Source organism: Eptatretus burgeri, chromosome 9 (assembly GCF_056783735.1).
Source record: "Eptatretus burgeri isolate ZD-2024b chromosome 9, Ebu_testis_v1, whole genome shotgun sequence".
Classification (NCBI taxonomy): Eukaryota; Metazoa; Chordata; class Myxini; order Myxiniformes; family Myxinidae; genus Eptatretus; species Eptatretus burgeri.
This window is the reverse complement of record NC_140969.1, coordinates 18,990,062-19,010,784: the sequence shown is the minus strand read 5'-3', so window position 1 is coordinate 19,010,784 and position 20,723 is coordinate 18,990,062. Positions and strand designations below refer to the sequence as shown.

At 44.7% G+C, this 20,723-nt stretch overlaps 1 protein-coding gene across 4 annotated transcripts in view; it reads left to right on the top strand.

Moving 5' to 3' along the window:
• The first annotated feature begins 323 nt into the window (after window positions 1-323).
• Window positions 324-20,723, top strand: part of LOC147019649 (rho-related GTP-binding protein RhoA-C) — a 30,560-nt gene continuing 10,160 nt past the window's right edge. Inside the window, exons 1-2 of one of the 4 annotated variants that reach the window (XM_085894258.1) lie at window positions 324-481; window positions 16,143-16,300. In XM_085894258.1, the coding sequence (XP_085750384.1) occupies window positions 16,145-16,300 (156 nt within the window). In that variant the 5' untranslated portion in view covers window positions 324-481; window positions 16,143-16,144. Of the gene's footprint in view, window positions 482-746; window positions 892-14,662; window positions 14,683-16,142; window positions 16,305-20,723 lie in introns of those variants that run through there. The other 3 variants (XM_085894259.1, XM_085894261.1, XM_085894262.1) reach the window with 3 other exon arrangements.

Here is a 20,723-nt window from a genome sequence, read left to right as displayed (position 1 = left end):
ACATCTCTTATAAAATAAAAAATCTCCAATAATGTACAATGCCGACGAATCCGCCGCCGCTACACCGCCGCGAATGATAATTACGATAATTTGAAGTACAAATAAAGGAATTAGCCAAAAATGAAAATATATCAATTCAACCTTATGTCCCAAACATGAAAACGAATTACGTTCTAATAATATGCCTCTGCAAGACATTAAAAAAAAAAAACTATGGTGCCGTATCAACGTCGCGTCGTTGCCGTTTTTTTATTTTATTTTTTCTTTCTCTTCTTCAATTTTGATTGAAATACTTTATAATCACACTTTCAGCGAGCATTTGGAGTTCCGATGCATTAATACGACGAAATAAAATTAATTAATGTCGAAAGAAATTTCATCGATCGAAGGAGCGATTTCATTCGTTCCGCCGAGTTGTCCTTTTCGAGTTGCTTGGGACTGGGTGTGGTTTTGGTGCTGTTTGGAGCAGAGTGCTGTGGCGGTAAGGATGCACTCAGTGCATTTTTTTACCTCAGCTCATTTTTTCCTCAGCTCATTTTTACCTCAGCTCATTTTTTTTACCTTGGCTCATGTTTTTTTTTTTTACCTCAGCGCATTTTTTACCTCAGCTTATTTGTTTTTTGTACCTCAGCTCATTTTTTTTACCTCAGCTCGATGGAACATTGGTTTTATCAAGTTAACAGAGAAACCCCAAATGTTCGATGTGTTTTTTTTCCGGCTGGGCGGTTTTTCGTGCCTTGTATCCCTTTCTTTGTCGCCACGCGGGATTTCTCTGCTGTGTTTGTCGTTCGTATCTGCTTGGAGGGAGTCCCCGGGGTCGGTGCGACGGGGCCTGCGCCCCCTTTGACGGGCTATCTCCAGTTCTGTTCGATAGTACCACAACATTTGAGTGTGGGTTTAAAAATAACTCGCGAAACCTTCTTTCTGGTTCAATCTGAGATTCCTCCGGAGGTTTCCGAAGCATTGTTATTATTTATTATTTTCCTTCAACCATGAATCGGAATGTCTGAAAAGGATGATGGGTTCTTGCCTCTTGGCTTCGAGTTGAGAGCGATGTGTGTGGGACCTTGAAGATCATTGGATCGAAGCTGAGTCCATGGGTCTAGCCCTTCGCCATCGCACACGGGTCGGTGGTCTCTCCTCTCTGGTCTTGTACCCTCTGCTCTTCTCGTGCTTTACCCCTCCCTCCCCCCCACCCCACAGGTTTCTGCGAGGCACATACGGTCCACCATCAACCCCCTTCTGATGAAACTACCTAAATCCAGGATCACTGCTCACCTCCACTCATCTCGTCCTCTCTTGTTTTTTTTTAAATATTTATTATTATTATTGTTTTTAATCACTTCCCCCCCCCCCCTCCTGTTGAATCAACTTCCACATCCTCTTCAATCTCATTCTTCCCTCCAGGTCTTCAAGACGACTGTGCACCACCACCTCAGATCATCCCCTATCTAAAACCATGATCTTTTTCTACCCCCTTTGTCCTTCCTGAGAGTTTCCGTCTGTATCCATCTTGTCCACCCCATTCGAAGATTAGAGAGCTATAGCGATACCCCCGGCGTGAGCGTCAGCGTGAAAATGTTTAAGTTTTTGGTGCAAGTTATTTCCTTTCTAATGTTTTTATCTACCACACTATTTTTTACTGATTACAATATACAAATACATATATTACTTTAAAATTATTTGGATGAGACTTCACTGCAATGCTTTATAAAAAAATATTATTAGACTAGTCTTTTAAAAACGATAAATGTATAAACAGGCGATCATTGGGTGGCTTTGACACCAACTCTGGTTAAATTGAAAGGATTGTAAAATACTGGCAATTGTTCGAGTTTTTATTATTTTTATTTTTAATACACTTTGTACTGCCATGATTCGTGCATAGAACCAAGTGTGTGTTGCATTAGCAAGCGGCTTGCTATCGGTTGCCAAGCCAGCTGTTCCATATCAACCGCTTTGCAAGTGGAGCAAGCAATCGAGGTGTTTAGCAAGCGGTAAGCAAGCCGCTTGCTAACGGAGCGTGTCCCTTGCCCACTTATGTTGGCAACATGGCCACCTGTCAGTATTCCATGTCAATGCTTGTCCATATCCTGGAAGTGTGTCTGTCCCTTCCCATAAGAAACACGTAGTCAGAGAAAGTTGCGTCTGCTGGGGTTGGGAGTTAAAACAAGACTGAGAAACAGAATGAAGCAAAACGTGTTTGAGGAGACTCCTCCACATATCGATCAATGCACCAAATGTCAAGGAATCTGGTGAGCTTATCGCAGAGGCAATAGAATGGTGGAAGTAGAAGTGATCAGGTCATCTAAAGCAGTCCCATAGCCAGCTGTACTGCTGTAAGAGGCCATTTTACAGAGATTGAATCTGAAACTGAAGTTGAAACTGTAGAGTCTAGAGGATTCTTTAGAGTTACTAACAGGACTCTGAGTGGCATGAACAATGAGATTAATCAAATAGCATTATCCAATCCCAATTCCCTTGTAACAGGTCAAACCTTTTTAAGTGAAACTGATGAAACCAGAAACTTTTTATGTGACTATTTGTTGCTATGACAGTCATTAAAAATGTATTCAAATAACTTTTTAGCTCGCCTGTTTGAAGAACAGAAAGCTATAGCGATAACCCCCCAGCGTGAGCGTGAGCGTCAGTGTGAAAATGTTAAAGTTTTTGGTGCAAGTTATTTCCTTTCTAATGTTTTTATCTACCACACTATTTTTTTACAAAATACAAATACATATATTGCTTTAAAATTATTTGGATCAGACCACTGCAATGCTTTATAAAAAAATATTAGACGAGTCTTTTAAAAACTATAAATGTATAAACAGGCGAGCATTGGGTGGCTTTGACACCAACTCTCTCTGGTTATGTAATGGTGCTGTTGTGAACATTATCCTGGTGAAAGTTTTTTTTTTAATTTTTATAACAAACTCTGGTTTCATGGTTGGTTTCCTTCCACTTGGTGTTGTACAGGGCATGAATTGTCGCCAAAAATATTGGCACCCTTGCACGTTTTTTCAAATAGGGCACCATTTCTTCCAGAAAGTTGTTGAAATTAATAAATCTTTTGTTATCCACGAATGTATTTCTTTGTTTTGCAGTGGAACAAAACAAAAAAAAGCTGAAAAATTTGCTAATTTTCAGTTTATTCCACACAGAAATCCTAAAATGGCCCGAGAAAAATAGAGAAAAGGAGTCATTCTGCTGTTTTTTGGCACTGTGTACCACAATGAGCATGGAGAAAAGAAAGAAAACCAGAGAATTGTCTGAGGAGGTCAGACAAGATTGTAGCCTAGCATGGGCAATCTCAAGGCTACAAGTCCATCTCTAGAGACCTTGATGTTCCTATGTCCACCGTATGCAATGTTATCAGGAAGTTTAAGACAATGACACTGTAGCCAACCTCCCTGGACGTGGCCACAAGAAAAAACTTGGTCGAAGATTGCAGCGAAGCATTGTTGAAATGGTGGAAAAAGCACCTCGATCAACTGCCAAACAGATTCAAGCTGACCTTCATACACAAGGTACGACAGTTTCAACTTGCACCATCCGTAGCCAACACAATGAAAGGGGGTTCTATGGTAGGAGACGCAGGAGGACCGCACTGCTGAGAGAGAGATAAGAAAGCCCAACTGGATTTGTCCAAAACTCACCTGAACAAGTCAAAATCTTTCTGGGAGAATGTCTGGTGGACAGACGAGACCAAATTGGAGCTTTTTGGTAAAGCACGTCATCTCTTTGTTGTATTGACAGAAAACAAAATGAAGCCTTCAAAGAAAAGAACACCTTCCCCACAGTCAAACATGGAGGAGGTTCAGTGATGTTTTGGTGTTGCTGTGCTTCCTCTGGCACGAGATGCCTTGAATGTGTGCATGGCATCTTGAAATCAGGAGATTACCAAGGCATTTTGGAGCGCAATGTTCAACCCAGTGTCGAAAGCTGGGTCTCTGTCGAAGGTCATGGGTTTTGTAGCAGGACAATGGCCCCAAACACACTTTAGAAAGCACCCAGGAATGGTTCAAGACAAAACGCTGGACTGGTCTGAAGTGGCCAGCAAATGAGTCCATATCTAAATCCCAATGAACATCTGTGGGGAGATCTGAAAACAGCAGTTGGGAGAAGGGACCCTTCAAATATGGGAGAACTGGATCAGTTTGCACAAGAAGAGTGGGACAAACTACCAGTGGAGAGGTGTAGGAAGCTCATTCATCGCTCTAGGAAGTGCTTGACTGCAGGTATTTTGTCCAAAGGCTGTGTGTAACTTTGGACACAGCCAAAGATTAAGTTCTGAATCAAAAACAAAGGTTCTGTAACATCAGTGAAATGAAGAATTGTGGAGACAAAATACTTTTGTCAATTTCAACTTCTTTTTTTTGAGAGAAAATTGTGAGTTATTTGAAAAAAGTGCAAAGGGTGCCAATATTTTCGGCCACGACTGTACTTGACTGATTATGCCAAATGATGGTTACAAGTAGAATGGCACTCAGTAGAGCACATACCTCCGCCAGGTTGAACATTTTACGTTTTGTATCCCACTTGTAGACCAGATCCATATCCGTACCTGAACCAAAATGGAATCGACTTGTTATTGTCACCTACCCAATTCATCCACCAAGTTTTCTCATCATCCGTCCACAACGTTTTGAAATAACATTCAATGTATTGTTTTGGTCCTATTTCAATCGTGAAGAATCACTTACAAATTATAAAATCCGGATCTTCACCAAAATCGAATCGCTTTGTCCTTGTCACACACCCAACCTGTTCACCAAATTTTGTCCGAATCCGTCCATAAAATTAATAACGTCCATATCTCTACACCTGTTGAATGACCCCACACCCCTCCCAAAATTTTGCTGTGGATCCATTTTGTCCACCCCTTGCGTTTCCCATAATCCTCGTCGTTCCCTGCATCCCTTGTTTGTCAGTTTACGTCTACCTTCTTTCTCTGCCATGCTTTTGGCGTTTCCCCGTTCTCCTGCTGTTCCCTTTGTTATGTTGTGTCCTTGGTCTTCCATGAGCCGAGACTGTGTGTCGTCTGTGTCTGTATATGTATATGTATATATGTATATATATATATATTGTTGTGGTGTGCACCCACCGGACGGGAAATCCAGTCGTAGCTTTCCGGATCAATGCCGAAATCCAGCTACGGTTGTGTTTTTAAGCACACCACAACCTTGTCAATGCTCTGCCCGCGCTACAGGGTCCGATCGCCGAATGGTCGATTTACCTAATTATTCGCGCGGGCAGACTACCGAAAAGTTGTACCTCAACGGAACTTGCTCGGAAACGAGCCGCTTGGGAAGCTCGCTCTGTTTTCGATTGCCGAGCGGTGTATTATCGCCAAGCCCCGTTGGATCCGATTATCTTATCGGCTATTAAAAACCAGCTATTATTCCGAACGCAATTACAGCAGCTCAATGGAGGAAGGGACGCAACGAGCAGGTGAATATTCAAACAATGACATTTATTTACACGTATGCAGTCAATGAAGCAATGGGGATAAGGGACAAGACACGAGCAAAAAGACCTACAGCCGTTTGTCTATCTATTACGTACACTTATAACAATTCTCTACTCAAGGACAAGGCGCCACAACTTCCATGCAAAGAAAACTCCAGGAAAGGAAAGGGTAGAACAGGACCCGTAGGCCTTTAATGTTTCCGCGGAGCTGTATAGACCGAAAGAGCTCCGCGAGACCGCGCAGGTTACCTGCCACCCTCGTGGTGACTCGCTGGACGACCCCCGATGTCTCGCCATCAACACGGCAGCTGGTGTGATGGCGACTCGGTTGGTCCAGGCCTTGCCGTGTGGCCTGGTCGATTGGGCCGAGCCGACGATGCCTCAGAGGAGCGGACGGGCCTTGCTCTTTTAGAGTTGATGCTCTCAAGATTTCGCTCACTCCTCAGTGTCGCTCGGACCGTCCCGGGGCCCGATCACCTCGGACCGTTATGCCGCTGGTTGGCGACTTCTCGCCGGCTGCCTCCACCGACCAACAGCCCTGCACTGGACTCTAATTGGAACTGGCGCTCTCCACCCCGACTCCGAACGAACTGCACTCGACTTCGAACTCAGACTCCAGCTCGACTCAACTCCTCTCCTCAACTCAACTTCCGGCTTGGTGTCCCAGCGCGCCCTTTTATGGGGTACGGGGGTGCGTTTTGGTCTTTTACCTATGACCATTCACCCCCCCCCCCCCGCTGGCTCCGCCCCTTTTGTCATTTTGATCCGATCTTGCCGTCAAATGCGGAGAAAAGCGGACGTGGTTGAAATCACCAGCCCTCGCCCCAATGAGGGAGTCCCTGCGTCTGTCGGCTAAGGTGCTGCTCCTCCGTGGAATGCCGTTGCTGGCAAAAAGATGGCGGCGTCTGTGGAGATGAAGGTGAGGAGACGTTGTCTGTTTGTTGATGTTATGAGGTGGTGAGGCGATGTTGTTGGTTAAGGTGGTGAGGAGATGTTGGCGGTTGTTGAGAATGTGGTGAGGAGATGTTGGCGGTTGTTGAGGAGATGTTGTTTAAAGTAACGAGAGAACAGAATAACACTACCTCAAAGATGCACAGCCTGGCTCACGAATAAATCCATTGGACATCGGTGGGGAAATCTATCTGGACACACACTTATCGACATAACTGATCTTCGGGGAACCTGGTGTTCTGTGAATTTCCACAACCGTAACAATATATATATATATATATATATATATATATATATATATATATATATATATATATATATATATATATATATATATATATATATATATTGTTGCTGATTTTCGCGCCCGCCGGCGTGCGGACGGCCACGTAACTCGAATCGCGGCACGTCGCCCACCGGACGGACAATCCAGTCGTGACCCTCTCGGACTAACGCCGGGAACCAGTCACGGGTGGACCTTTCGGTCTCACCGCGATCGAGCCAATCAGCCCCCGCGTGGGATAGGGTTGCTCGCCAAATTCGAACTACCTAAGTACCCACGCGGAGGGTAGACCGGGCGATCGCACCTCGCCGCAGGTCGACTTCGGACACGGGCCACTTAAGCGACCCGTTCCAACTATCAGAATAACCGAGCGGTGTTATCGTCGACCTCGACGGTTCGATTAATTATCGGGCGTACTCAGCCCACTACCAACCCTTTACGTGAAGCAAGATGGGGGTTCAATGGGGAAAAAAGACGAAGCGAAGCGGGAGAACAGTTCAACAATAAAGCACATTTATTCTCCGCACACGGGAAGCACACAAATACAATTCCACCAAATGCACACAAAAAAGAAAACACAATTCCATTTACACAAAAAGCAAACATAAAAGTGAAAACACAGTGCAGAGCTAATACCGACTACCGAGCACACGGCAACACTTATACAATTCTACTTCACAGACGGCGCCGACAACACATACCCAAAACCAAGGAAAAGAAATACCCTCAAGAATGAGGTAGGCCTGGGGCCGAGACCTGGTCGGGCCTACCCGTCTGGTGATGAGACGCGGAGCGGCGATGGCCCCGCAACCCGCGGGCCTCGTGGACAGTGCCTGGCAGGGGGTGGGAACGGGGCCCCCTTGGTCGCACTATCTCAGCGCGGGGGGAAACAGGAGGGGGTTGCTGATGCTCGGGGTATAGAGGATCTTTATTATGTGCGACGAGCGTCTCCACCTCGGCCAGGTCGCGCTGTCGGCCTCCCAGGGGTGCACAGCTCCTTGCACGACGCGAGCACCCCCTCGTCCGGTGTCGCCGCCTCTCCACAGCTCGTCCCCTCCGTTCCGACTTCAACGCACACGACGAGCAGCTCCACCGCCCGCGAAGTCTTGACTCTCTGTTCCGACTCCTTCGCCTCGTTCCGACCTTTACTACTCGTTCTCGTTCTGCTGACTCTTTCGCTCCGACTTTTACGACTCCTTTGACTGACGAACACCGTCCTTTTATCCCCCCCGTAACTTCGCCTTTGACCCCCTCCCTTTGACCTTTCACCTCGCTCCCCATTGGCCCGACAAAAAGTGGGCGTGAAGGCTTTTTGATCCACAAATTTGCATATATCGATCGCCCTGGGGCGGGGCCAGTCGCCCCTCGCTCACCGATTGGACGGCAAAAAGTGGGCGTGTGTCGTTTTCGATCCGTTTTTGAAGCAGAAAATCCGTGATTTTGTACACGCTGTTCAACGTGCGCCCTACACGAGTCCAGCATCGGTGCCCATGAGTGGCGCGAGATGACGGTGATGCGATGGTGGCGAGTTGTGACGGTAAAGGTCGTGGCGGTTGTGGTGAAGCGGTGGTTGTGGTCGGTGGTTGATGTTGTGGTTGTGATGGTGGCGATTGGTCCAAAATAAAGATAGTAAAAGAAAAACGGCTATCCTGAAGAGTCGCAGCTCGCATAAATGACATGTATTCCCACTAGACAACGGGTTTGGACCTAACTACACATGTACTTACCGAGATACCTCACCTAAGGGACCTGAATGGTGGTTTGCGAATTTGGTAACCACAACAATATATATATATATATATATAGTTACGGTTGTGGAAAGTCGCATTACACCATAAAGGGTCCTCAGGTGAGATATATCGGTAAGTTCATGTGTAGTTCGCCCAAACCCGTTGTATAGAGGGAATATGTGTGATTCATCCGAGCTGCGACGCTTTGAGTAAGCCATTTTTCTTTCTCTATTGTTATTTTGGACCATTAAGCCGCCAACAGCTCAAACACCACCACCCTTGCCTCTTTACCTCCACAACTCCATCCCGCAAACATCGCTTCACCGCCATTCCCAAACGACGCCCGCCAACCACCAAACCACCACAACAAACCCCCCAACACCTTCGCCTATCTCCTTCTACAACCATCGACCACACCACCAATCAACACCAAACGTCGTGCTGTCCAGGGCCCATTCGGTAATTGATGCCAAACGCGTCGAGCCGCGGGTACGAATGCGTTCCTCTCGGGGAGAAATTCGGATCAGGAAGGGTTCACGCCCCCTTTTCTCCATCCAATGGGTGAGCGTCGGGCGGTATGGCCCCGCCTCCAAGCGCGTTGAATGTGGATTCTTCACGGGAGAGAATTCGGATCAAAAGAGGCTCACGCCCCTTTTTGCCACGCCAATGGCTGAACAGAGGGTGGCGTGGCCCCGCCTCCAATCGCGTTTTGATCCGAACATCTGCATACAGGCTCCTCCTCCGGTCTATAAAGACTCGAGCACAAGGCGACTCGCGCGCAGTTCAGGTCGAGTGAAGACGCAGTTTGGGTCGAGTGAAGACGGAGGTCGTTGTCGAGGTTGGAGAGTTGGAGTGTGGTGTCGTCTCGTCATGAAATTGACCCACCTTCATTCTCACAAGCGACCAAGCCAGCCAGCCATTCCCCTCGCTCGACCCTGAGCATCAACAATTCTCCCCCCATCCCTGCTGAGATAATGCCGGTGGCCCCGTTCCTTCCCCACCCTAACCGTGGTGCCGACCCAACCGTGCTGGCGCGGAGCACGCCGGAGAGGGCTCACCGACCACGCCAGGGGCACGGAGTTGGGGCGCAGCTGCGCGGACATTGTGGCTTGCCCGCCATCACGTCACGAGGACGCGGGTAAGACCTTTTCAGTCTCGTGGACCTGGCCGCTCCTCCAGGCTCCGCGCACATTTGGTTCACGGACCTGTCTGCCTCCTTGCCTGTGAGGGTGGCTTTCGTTTCCCTTGCTTTTGAATGAATGCTGTGGCGCCGTCCGACAAGTATAATTGTTTAAGTGTTGTAAATAATTATAGTCGGTAGTTGTGCTTTTCCTTTCGTGTCATTGCATTACTGCCATACGTGCTTGTGTGTGTGAAATAAATGTGCATTGTGTGAACTGTTTCCCGTTTCGTTGCATCCTTTTTTCTCCCCTTATTGAAAGCTCCATCTTGCATCACGTAAGGGATTGATAGTGGGTTTAAAACACCTGGTAAATAATCTGAACCGTCGAGGTCGACGATAACTCCGCTCGGTTATCCCTGCAGCACGGAACGAGCCACTAAAGCGGTTCGTGTCCGGAGTCGACCTGCGGCATGGTACAACTCCTCGGTACACTACTCGCGCGGGTACTAAGGTATATCGACATTTGGCGATTGACCCTATTTCACACGGGTAGAATGCGGACTGAGTTGTGGTGAGGTTAAAGCCCCACCCGTGACTGGCTCCTGGCGGTAGTTCCCGGAGGGTCACGACTGAATTGTCCATTCCGGTGGGCGACGTGTCGCGATTTGAGTTTCGTGGCCGATCGCACGCCGGCGGGCGCGAATTTGCAACAATATATATATATATATATATATATATATATATATATATATATATATATATATATATATATATATATATATATATATATATATATATATATATATATATATATATATATATACTGTATCTATCTATAATTCCAGCAATGTCTGTGTCTGTGTGCGTGTGACCACTGTTTCTCGACAAGCACTGGTCCGATCTGATTGAAACTTGCCAGGTATATTGCTGGGGACCTGAGGATGTGCCTTTTCAAGGTTTGATATTAATCGGACAAGTGGTTCCCAAGTTATGGCCATTTATTTACCAAACCAATGACAAGACGCGTTGTTGCGTGGGCGTGGCCGATGGGGAAGGGAAGCTCAGCCGCGTTCCCCTTTTCGGGTTACAACGTACGGGCTTCCAGATAGTCCGGGAGCCAACCGATCAAAATTAAAAAAAAATTGCCCGGTCTGCTATAAAATTTTTGTGTTGATTTTCATAAAGAGACACCCTTTGAGTATATGAAAACCAATGTTGGCAATGGTGAAACTCTTGCGCAACAACACAGTCAACACTTTTGCGAGCCCCCTCTGATAACAAAATGTTGGCAAAAGCGAAGATGTAGGATGGGGGTAGGGGTAATTCATATTGTCCTAAAATCATAACCACTAAACCTATATACACAAATGACCCCTCATATTAAAGAGGAGTTCATTTCCTATATCACAATTGGTGTAGATTTAACCTACCTTCAATTGACAAGGTTATATGTCAAACAACAAAAGATTTATGTAACTCAGAAATGCTTGACTATCAATGGGGTCAGGAACAAGAACATACTTTTACATGCCATGGTTTTAAGGAAGATAAAATTAGAAATGGATTAACACAATATTGTGACATGAAACATCCTCTTCAGAGGAAGAGTCACTCTCTGAAACAACTCCACCACATGAACCTCTCTGACCAAGGCATATGCATGTCACTCAGCAAGGCACAGCAGCCTTTTTGCATGAACATCGTTTCAGACATTTGGATAATTTGCACATGCAAGACACCGTTTTGTCTGTCTGGCTTGGCTGGCTTAGACATGAGAATTGGGACCAGTTTTCCATTGATAAGGGTTCTGCCAAATGTTGTGGCTGGGGGAAGTGCTCGGTCACTGAGATGTGCACGTCTATACAGAAGCAATTGATACAATGCTCTTACAACAAGGAAGTAAAACGCATCTTCTGTTGCTGGCAGTGACCTAAGGTCTAATTTTGAAGAGACAAACATATGCTGCCTGAGGGTATCCAAACAGCTGAACCCTTTTTGGCCATGCAGAGCAGTCCAGTATACTCTGGCCTCATCAATGACACATTCTGTTGCTGCCATTTCACTATCTCTTCCAAAATCAACAAGGTGGGGAAGGTTTCCTATCAGTCCCAGAGAAACCTGTGCCGCTCTTCTTTTCACAGGAACACAGGCATCATCCCAACTGACTGGAAGAGGGGCCTTGTTGTCCCTCTCTGGAAAGGGAAGGGTGATCGCCAAGACTGCAAAAACTAGCGAGGGGTGACGCTGCTCTCAGTGCCGGGCAAGGTCTTTGCTCGGATAATTCTTGATAGGGTTTGCCACCATCTGCTTGAGCACCAGCGTCCAGAGCAGTCAGGCTTTACACCAAAGAGGTCAACGATTGACCGTATCCTTGCACTTCGTGTCCTCACCGAACACAGACGAGAGTTTCGGCAGGGGCTGCTTGCAGCCTATGTTGATCTCTGTAAAGCGTTCGATTCAGTGAATCGGGATGTCCTCTGGAGGATTCTTGGTCTTCGTGGGGTGCCACCGAAACTGATCGATCTGATGTCTGAACTCTACTCTGGTACTGAGAGTGCTGTGAAGTGTGGTGGTACCATCTCTGACTTATTTCCAGTTGTTACTGGAGTTCGTCAGGGATGTGTACTTGCCCCCACACTTTTCAGCACTTGTATGGACTGGATTCTAGGGAGGATGTCGGAGAGATCAAGTTGCGGTGCATCGTTTGGCAATGTCAAGATCTCAGACCTTGATTTTGCAGATGATGCAGTCATCTTTGCGGAGACTTTAGACATCCTCTTGGGGGCCCTCGAGGTGCTGAATGAGGAGTCGGAGCCGTTGGGATTACGGATTTCTTGGGTCAAAACTAAGATCCAGGCTTTCGGTGACATTTTGGATGCTGCTGTCCTGTCTGTGTCTGTTTGTGGTGAGGATGTTGAGGTCGTGGAGAGATTCACTTACCTTGGCAGTGATATTCATGTCTCCGCAGGTTGTGAGCCGGAGGTCAATAGACGTCTGGGTCGGGCCTGGGGAGTCATGGATTCACTGGATCATGGGGTGTGGCGCTGCCGGTACCTGTGCGGGAGGACGAAAGTCTGAGTCTTCAGGTCCTTGGTACTTCCAGTCTTGCTCTATGGGTGCGAGACTTGGACTTTGACCAAGGATCTGAGACGGAGACTTAATTCCTTTGGTACCAGGTCTCTTCGGAGAATCCTTGGCTATCGCTGGTCGGATTTTGTGTCCAACGAGCGGTTGCTGAGAGAGACTCGGATGAGATTTGTTACCTGCATAGTCCGTGAGCGTCAGCTGCGGCTGTATGGACATGTGGCTCGTTTTCCTGACGCTGATCCTGCTCACCAGATTCTCTCAGCGAGGGAGTCTCATGAGTGGGAGGCCAGTGGGCCGACCATGTGCCTCATGGTTGCAGCAGGTTGACCATCATCTCAAGGAGATGGGGATGGGCCTGGCATCTGCCTGGGGGATGGCCAGACGGAGGCCCCTGGAGTACCGGCGGAAAGTGGACGCAGCGACGCGCTGTTCTGGCACATGCTCCCATACCTGACCTGACCTCTTCTTTTCCCCTTCTGAATGGGTAGCTCACTGTGTCACATCCACACAACACATATGTGCACAGAAGTGTAGCTGCGACATCAAGAGGATTTTCTGGTACTTCTTGCTCAACACTTCTACCAGCTCATGAATAGGTAGGTATTGATTCTGCCGTTGTATCCAGAGTTCTTGCAATGTGTTCAAGCAGCAGAAGTGATATATACACAGCATAATTATGTCTGTATCTGTTGCATGCACAACAGCTCGATGGTGATCAAGATATTCCACACAATACAAGATGAGCAATAATCCTTGTGTCTGCCTCTTCATGTTCTTCACAAGGTAAGTCCAGAACTGAACTTGATGCTGATGTGATGGAAAGAGTGTGACCTTTGTTTTCCATCATACTACCAAGAATGATGGTCACTCCATCCGGAATAGCTTCAGGACTCTCACAAAGGGAAGTGCCAATGAAGTTCTGAAGATTTCCTTTATTTCTTGGATTCTTCATGAATAAATTCCAGTCCGGAATTTCTAGACTCTTGGATGGTGAGAATTGTCTTGCCTGGTCTGTCTGGTTTCTCCTCTGCTGCTCATCACCCTTCAAAGTATGGCTATCATCAAAATCATACTGATCACCAATGATGTTGACACAGTTGCACATTTCAGGTTTCAACTGCAGGATACACCTGCTTGCGAAGATACAGCTGGGGAAGTTCACCAAATGTTTTCGCACCCATTTTTTGGTATTTATTTACAAATGCCATTGTGTCTACCAGATAAACTGTGTATAGGTCACTCTGTGGTAATGATGGCAGCTGTAAAACAACATCCTGCTCAGCTTCAGCAATTAGCACTGCCACGAAATCAGACTCGTTGCCTTTGCGCATTACAACCCCCTGTGCTAAGCGTGGATCAACCTCAAACAGGGATGATGGATAGTCTGTCCACTCATGGGAAAATGCAATCTGTCTTGTGACTGGGTCGGCATCTCGATAGAAACACAGCACACGTGTAGTTGCAGTCTCATCTTGATAGATCCTGATTAAACTCTGTTTCCTTGATGGTTTTGATTTCTTCTGTGAGGAGAAAGTTACCAGCTTCAGTGGTTCAATCTTAATAGAGACCACCTCTTCTGCTTTCATAATGGCTTCCATGCCCTTAGCTTGAGCATGGACCAAGTCTTTTGAAGCAGCCTTCTCACTAGTTGCTCTATTGAGCAGAACCACTTGGTTGTTACACTGGAATGGGTTTATCATCTGCTGGCATATCACTTTCTTGATCTCCTCAACATGCATATGTTCTTCTGTTGCCTGCTTCTGTGTTTCTCCATGATGAGTAGATTCCTGTTGGCCTAGATTAGCCATAGACTTTATGTTCTCTGATACAGCTGTGAGAAATGGTGCTGTTTTCACATATTTATCTCGAGCAGCTGGTGCCTGAGATATGCGTTTGAACAGAGATGTCTTCCCTTCATTGTTGTATGTCTGCTCCAGGGCCATGTCACTCCAAACACCATTGAATTTTCCTTTGGAAGAGTGAACTGTGAAGTACCCAACCTGGATCCAGCAAACCTTAACCGAACTGTGTTCAATAGAGTAAGAGGATTTTGGGGGTAGGGGTAACTTTGGTTGACAAAAATGTTAATTTTCTCTTTAAAAATTGATAGAACTCAATCAAATTTGCTGTTTTAATTAGCCATGGATACCATGTTCATATCACATTAAGAGAAATTAGTATTCTAATGCAGCATCTGCCTATGATAAGAAAAGTTCTAAAGGCCATCTTCAAAAAACGTTATTTTTAAGGCATTTTTCACAAAATTATGTACTTTTACGAGGTTTACTTTCACAAAGGCAATTTTTTTTTGTCATTTTACAATGCACTGATTGAATTCTTACATTTAGTTCACATTTATTTTTCATGAATGTGATTTTTTAATTTTTTTAGAAATTTTATTGACAATTGTTGTTTTATCAAATTTTTCAAATCTTCCTCAAACAAAAACGGCCGCCAAAATTTTTCGCAAGAGCTTATGAATTGCCAACATTGGTTTTCATGAACTGCAAACATATATCTAAACATCCTGGGGGTGTAAAATTTTATAGCAGAGGCTGTAAGGTCCAACCCTAAAACAGCCTCGTACACAGGTTGGCTCCCGGACTAAGAGAGTGAGTTCGTGTATTCTAATAATTTCTCGATTTCTTATGCGCATTTATAGATAAACACTATGCCCCAAGTTATGATCGTTTTCATGTTAGATGTTGCATACATTTTGGTAACATCAGTGAGCTGGTGTGCTCCGAACCAGGAAGTAATTTTTTTTCTTCTCTTCTCTTTTTGTTTTTCATTGCGAAAAGGCAAAATACATTGGCGCTAATTGAATAATTGGCCATTAAAACTAAATTGCGAATAATCGTAACTGCGATATGCGAACTTCCGGGTAACGCACGTACGGGCACGCGAGAGCGAAGAAACGGCCTCTGTGGTTGTTGTTTCATGCTCGCGGTTTGAATATTTGTTTATTTATTTATTTTTACTGGTATTGAATAATAGGGCTAAAATCTAACGCGATATCTCAAGTTATGGCTGGATTCAGACAAAACTTGGTGGATGAGTTTGTTTGGTGACAAGAACAAGCTGATTAAATTTTGGTTATGGTCAGGAACCAGATCAGGCCTATCCATCCCTCCATTGGGACTATACTCTGTACAGAGCGTTGGTGCTGCCGAAGCAGCAGTCTTCTGGGCTGTTGGGCGCAATCCTGGACACGTCACCACTCCAACGTAGGATACTCGAATGGCTCATTGAGATACAAAATGTAATTATTCAGCCTGGCGGAGGTGTGCGCTCAACCTCATGCTGTTCTGGTTTGAAATGGTGGTGTCGTGAAAAGGTTTAATTTTTATGGCAAATATGATGTAATGTTTGGATTATTTTTTTTTTTTGATTTTTTTAAATTGTTATTGTTCACAAGCTGTTGGAATATTCTATGCTTCACTGGCTTTAAATGTCCAATATCTTTAATTTCATTAATCCTTCCTTGAATCTCGCACAGAAATGGCAGCCATCAGGAAGAAGCTTGTAATCGTAGGTGATGGAGCCTGTGGAAAGACGTGTCTGCTTATAGTCTTCAGCAAAGATCAGTTTCCCGAGGTGTACGTACCAACTGTGTTTGAAAACTACGTCGCTGACATTGAGGTGGATGGCAAACAGGTGTGTTGCGGCCACCCTCTTAAGGACTCCAAATATGGCGTGGTGCACAGTGTAGCGATTTATACCTTGTATAGCGATGGCAGGTGAAGGAGTGCACAGGTGGGACACACGTGTATCATATTTGCAAGTGTGATGTCATGATTGTAACACGCATACTCGCTTTGCTTGTACTCCATGCTGTATTAAAAAACGAACTTAAAATTCACTCGATCCCCTCGGTGGAGGAGGGTGAGAGGGATTCCAGCATTTCCAAAATGTTATCTGAAGTAATTGCAAAAATATTTCTGCAAAGAGCTTTCATTGGATTGACAAGAGGACAGGATGCTGTTTTCCATACATGCTGAATCGCTGGAACTGAGTGTTTATTATTAAAGAGTGGTCTATCAGGTATTATCAATGAAGAGCCAAAGTGTGGTATTTACAAACCTTGTTCTCATAAGCTCGATTGTTACCCTGCATACGTTAAGCGAAAAGTGAGGTTCAGCAGTTGATTCGTTCATGTCCGTCCGTTCGTCCATCTGTAAAGGTCAGTTTATGATCGAGGAATGACTTTATTTCAATTGAATGTGAATTGGAAAGACGACAAACCTGCAATTTTACACGACTTTGTCTCTGAATTGGTCCTGATTGCACATTCGCAGAAAGGTGCAACAAATTTTTTTTTTCTTGCTCTGCCTGCCTGGCAGTCAAACAAAATTTAAAATCATTGCAAACAGGAAACTTACATCTTTTAAAATCGTTATTTTATTTAAATTGAAGTATATACTTGAACACTGCATCTGGTAACGTGTTCGATGAACTCTCGAGATGTCATAAGAGTTTGTGTATATAACATCAATTGTTTTCCCAAAATTGATGCGTATCGTCTTGCTGCCTTTAAATGATGTAACGACAGTCTGCAGGCGCTTGTTTTTGTGATGTCATGAACTCATCGCCATCGGTGAATCTGCTCATTATATTTCCCTTTGAAATATTTTGTTCAGCCATCTGGATTTTTTTAGCGTCCAATACGATTGCTGTTTTATACGTAACACGTGCTCTGACGTTCGACAGACTCAGGCGGAAAGAGTTGCACATGATGAACACCATTGATTTGATAACTTACCAATCATGGACAATGAAATTAGGCAAAAACTGTATTCACTGGTTGTTGATGTTAATGTGCTTCTGTAATTAAAATTTAATTTTGGATCAATTATGCTTGCTTGGGGCAATACTGTGTTAGAACACCAGCCTTGGTGGTGTAACGGTTACAGCGTCTGCTCTGAGTCTGAGAGGTCAGTGGTTCGAACTCCGGTCGAGTCGTATCAAAGACTTAAAAATGGTACGTGCTGCTTCCTTGCTTGACGTTCAGCATTTAAAAATGATAGAGCATGGGAAAAGAACCATCACCAGGTAAATATAGCACAGGCTTTGATGGGCCTATTGGCCTCCTCCTGCATCTAAGTTATTTTTTAAGTGATTTTTCACCATTGAGAGATGGGGTCAAAGACGATATGATGTATCAAAACGTTGTGGACATATTATGATGAAACTCGGTGGATGAGTTGGTTAGGTGACAAGAACAAGCTGCTTATATTTTGGTTCAGCCGGTTCTGCATCCATACCTTATCAGTGGGATACAAAATGTAAACTACTTGGCCTGCCGGAAATATGTGCTCTTCAGAGTGCCGTTCTCGTTATTATTAGCTTTAATCTGGAATTGGAATTCCAGATAAGGTATTGTCATCGTGTACCGTGCATGTCTGTCTGTCTCCGTCTGTCTCCTATTTAGACTTCTCAAGCTAAACGGCTGGGTCGATCCTGCTGAAATTTGGTAGCAACGTTCCGCTCCTGACTTACGGGGATTGCAAAGCTCGTTCCGTTCACGTGGCCTCAACTAGGTCCAAATGGCCAACGTAGTAAATTTCTTCAAAAATCTTCTTCGCTAGACCCACCAGTCAGGATGCTTCCAAATTTTGGTAACATTAGGACGGGGTCATGATGTTAAATTGCGGAGGTCATGCTAATCACATGACCGGAAGTGTCAACATGCCGGTCTTCATAAATTTTTGGGAAAATTGCGTAAATTACTTCAAAAGTTTACCTCTCCAGACCCACAAGTCAGAATGCGACCAACTTTGGGTTACAACATTAGGCTAGGGCCCAGATAAGCTACAGGTTAAGAGGTCCTTTTTTTTAACTATTATTTTATTAATAGGACTCATTTGCTAATAAATTAGAGAAACAGGGTCTTGGTTTTACATCTGCAAAGAACGTGATGAGTTGGTTTTTAAAATTTATTATTACTTTTTTTATTTTACGCATTGTCTTTGATCTTGCATTCCATTTTAAACCTATGCTTGATGATGCTGGGATTCAGGTTCACACCCACATCTATCTATCTATGTATACTACAAAAGGAGCGATGAGGGGTGGAGGAAGGGAGGGGAAATAATTGTGAGGGGAGGCTCCGTCCGGACATGACCACTATCTGGATAGGTGCAGAGATAACCACCATCCAGGCATACCCACTGTGCAGCTACGTCAAGGTAAGGCGGTGTGAGGAGAGGGTCCCTCCAGAAATATCCACCATCCGGACACTTGTGGAGATAACCGCCACGTGGATATAACCACTTTCCAGATGCGTGCGGAGATGACCACCGTTCAGATACATGGGGGGGGGGCTGGTTCTGACCCCCCCCCCCATAAATCTAAAATTGGTGTTTGCTTTTTTCTCTCAATTTCAATGAAACTTGACCACAACCTTCATCACTCTTGATGGACCAAAGTTTGTTCATGGCATTAAAAAAAAAATTCAATCTGAGAGTGGGGGGAATTGAGTGACGAGCTTCAGGACAGGCGTTCCAATGTATTTATTATCTTGCCAAAACAAAGTTTTTGCAAGATATGTTAGTCAGCTTGTATGTTTTTTATTTATTTATTTGTTTTTTTGTTTGTTTGTCTGTAATCACGTATAAAAAAAATTCTGCAGAGCACAGTTATCATTGGAAATTTTTGTAACTTCGCATATCAGAGGCCTATAGAGGTCCCTTTCAACGCACAAAATTTTGAAGGTCAAGGTCAAGGTCACTTTGTCGCAAATCAGGGGAGTCGACGAAACCCTTATTTTTTGAGTGATTTTGATCGGATCGTCTTCAAACTTCATGGGAATATAGTTCATGGTCTGGCGCTCAGCTGATTAATTTTTGGTGGCGATTGGCCTTGACCTTCATGGTTAGCGCCTCAGGTCAAACATATTTGACCCTACGGTCAAATTTTCAAGTTTTAGGAACCATATCGTGTAGTACCTCAAATTGAACACCTCGATGAGTGCTTTCTAGATATGTCAAGCTTGAGACATTATGACATCATTTGGTGACGTTATGAGGCAAACGCATATTTTTCATGGTTGCTCTGTAGAACGATTCTCATCGGAATCTCTCGTAGGCAGATATTCCTCAAGGAGTTGCTCCTGGTGGATAGCAGCTCTGTTCACCTCAGTGTGACCTTAAAAAAGTCACACGTGGTCACCTTTTGGCAAGATATGGGTCACCCTGCGGGTGACATTGGTTTATTTATTTTTGTTTTTCTGTAATCACGTATAAAAAATTCTACAGAGCACAGTTATCATTGGAAATTTTTGTAACTTCGCATATCAGAGGCCTATGGAGGTCCCTTTGTGCGCATAAAATTTTGAAGGTCAAAGGTCAAGGTCACTTTGTCGCAAATCAGGGGAGTCGACGAAACCCTTATTTTTTGAGTAATTTTGATCGGATTGTCTTCAAACTTCTTGGGAATATAGTTCATGGTCTGGCGCTCAGCTGATTAATTTTTGGTGGCGATTGGCCTTGACCTTTATGTTTTTTTTTTTTTTTTTTTTTTTTGTCTGTAATCACGTATAAATCACTCTGCAGAGCACAGTTATCATAGGAAAATTTTGTAACTTCGCATATCAGAGGCCTATAGAGGTCCCTTTCAGTGCACAAAATTTTGAAGGTCAAGGTCACTTTGTCGCAAATCAGGGGAGTCGACGAAACCCTTATTTTTTGAGTAATTTTAATCGAATTGTCTCCAAACTTTATGGGAATATAGTTCATGGTCTGGCGCTCAGCTGATTAATTTTTGGTGGCGATTGGCCTTGACCTTCATGGTTAGCGCCTGAGGTCAAGCATATTTGACCCCAAGGTAAATTTTCAAGTTTTAGGAACCATATCGTGTAGTACCTAAAATTGCACACCTCAATGAGTGCTTTCTAGATATGTCAAGCTTGAGACATTATGACGTCATTTGGTGACGTTATGAGGCAAACATATTTTTCATGGTTGCTGTGTAGAACTATTCTCATCGGAATCTCTCGTCGGCAGATATTCCTCAAGGAGTTGCTCCTGGTGGAAAGCAGCTCTGTTCACCTCAGTGTGACCTTAAAGAAGTCACACGTGGT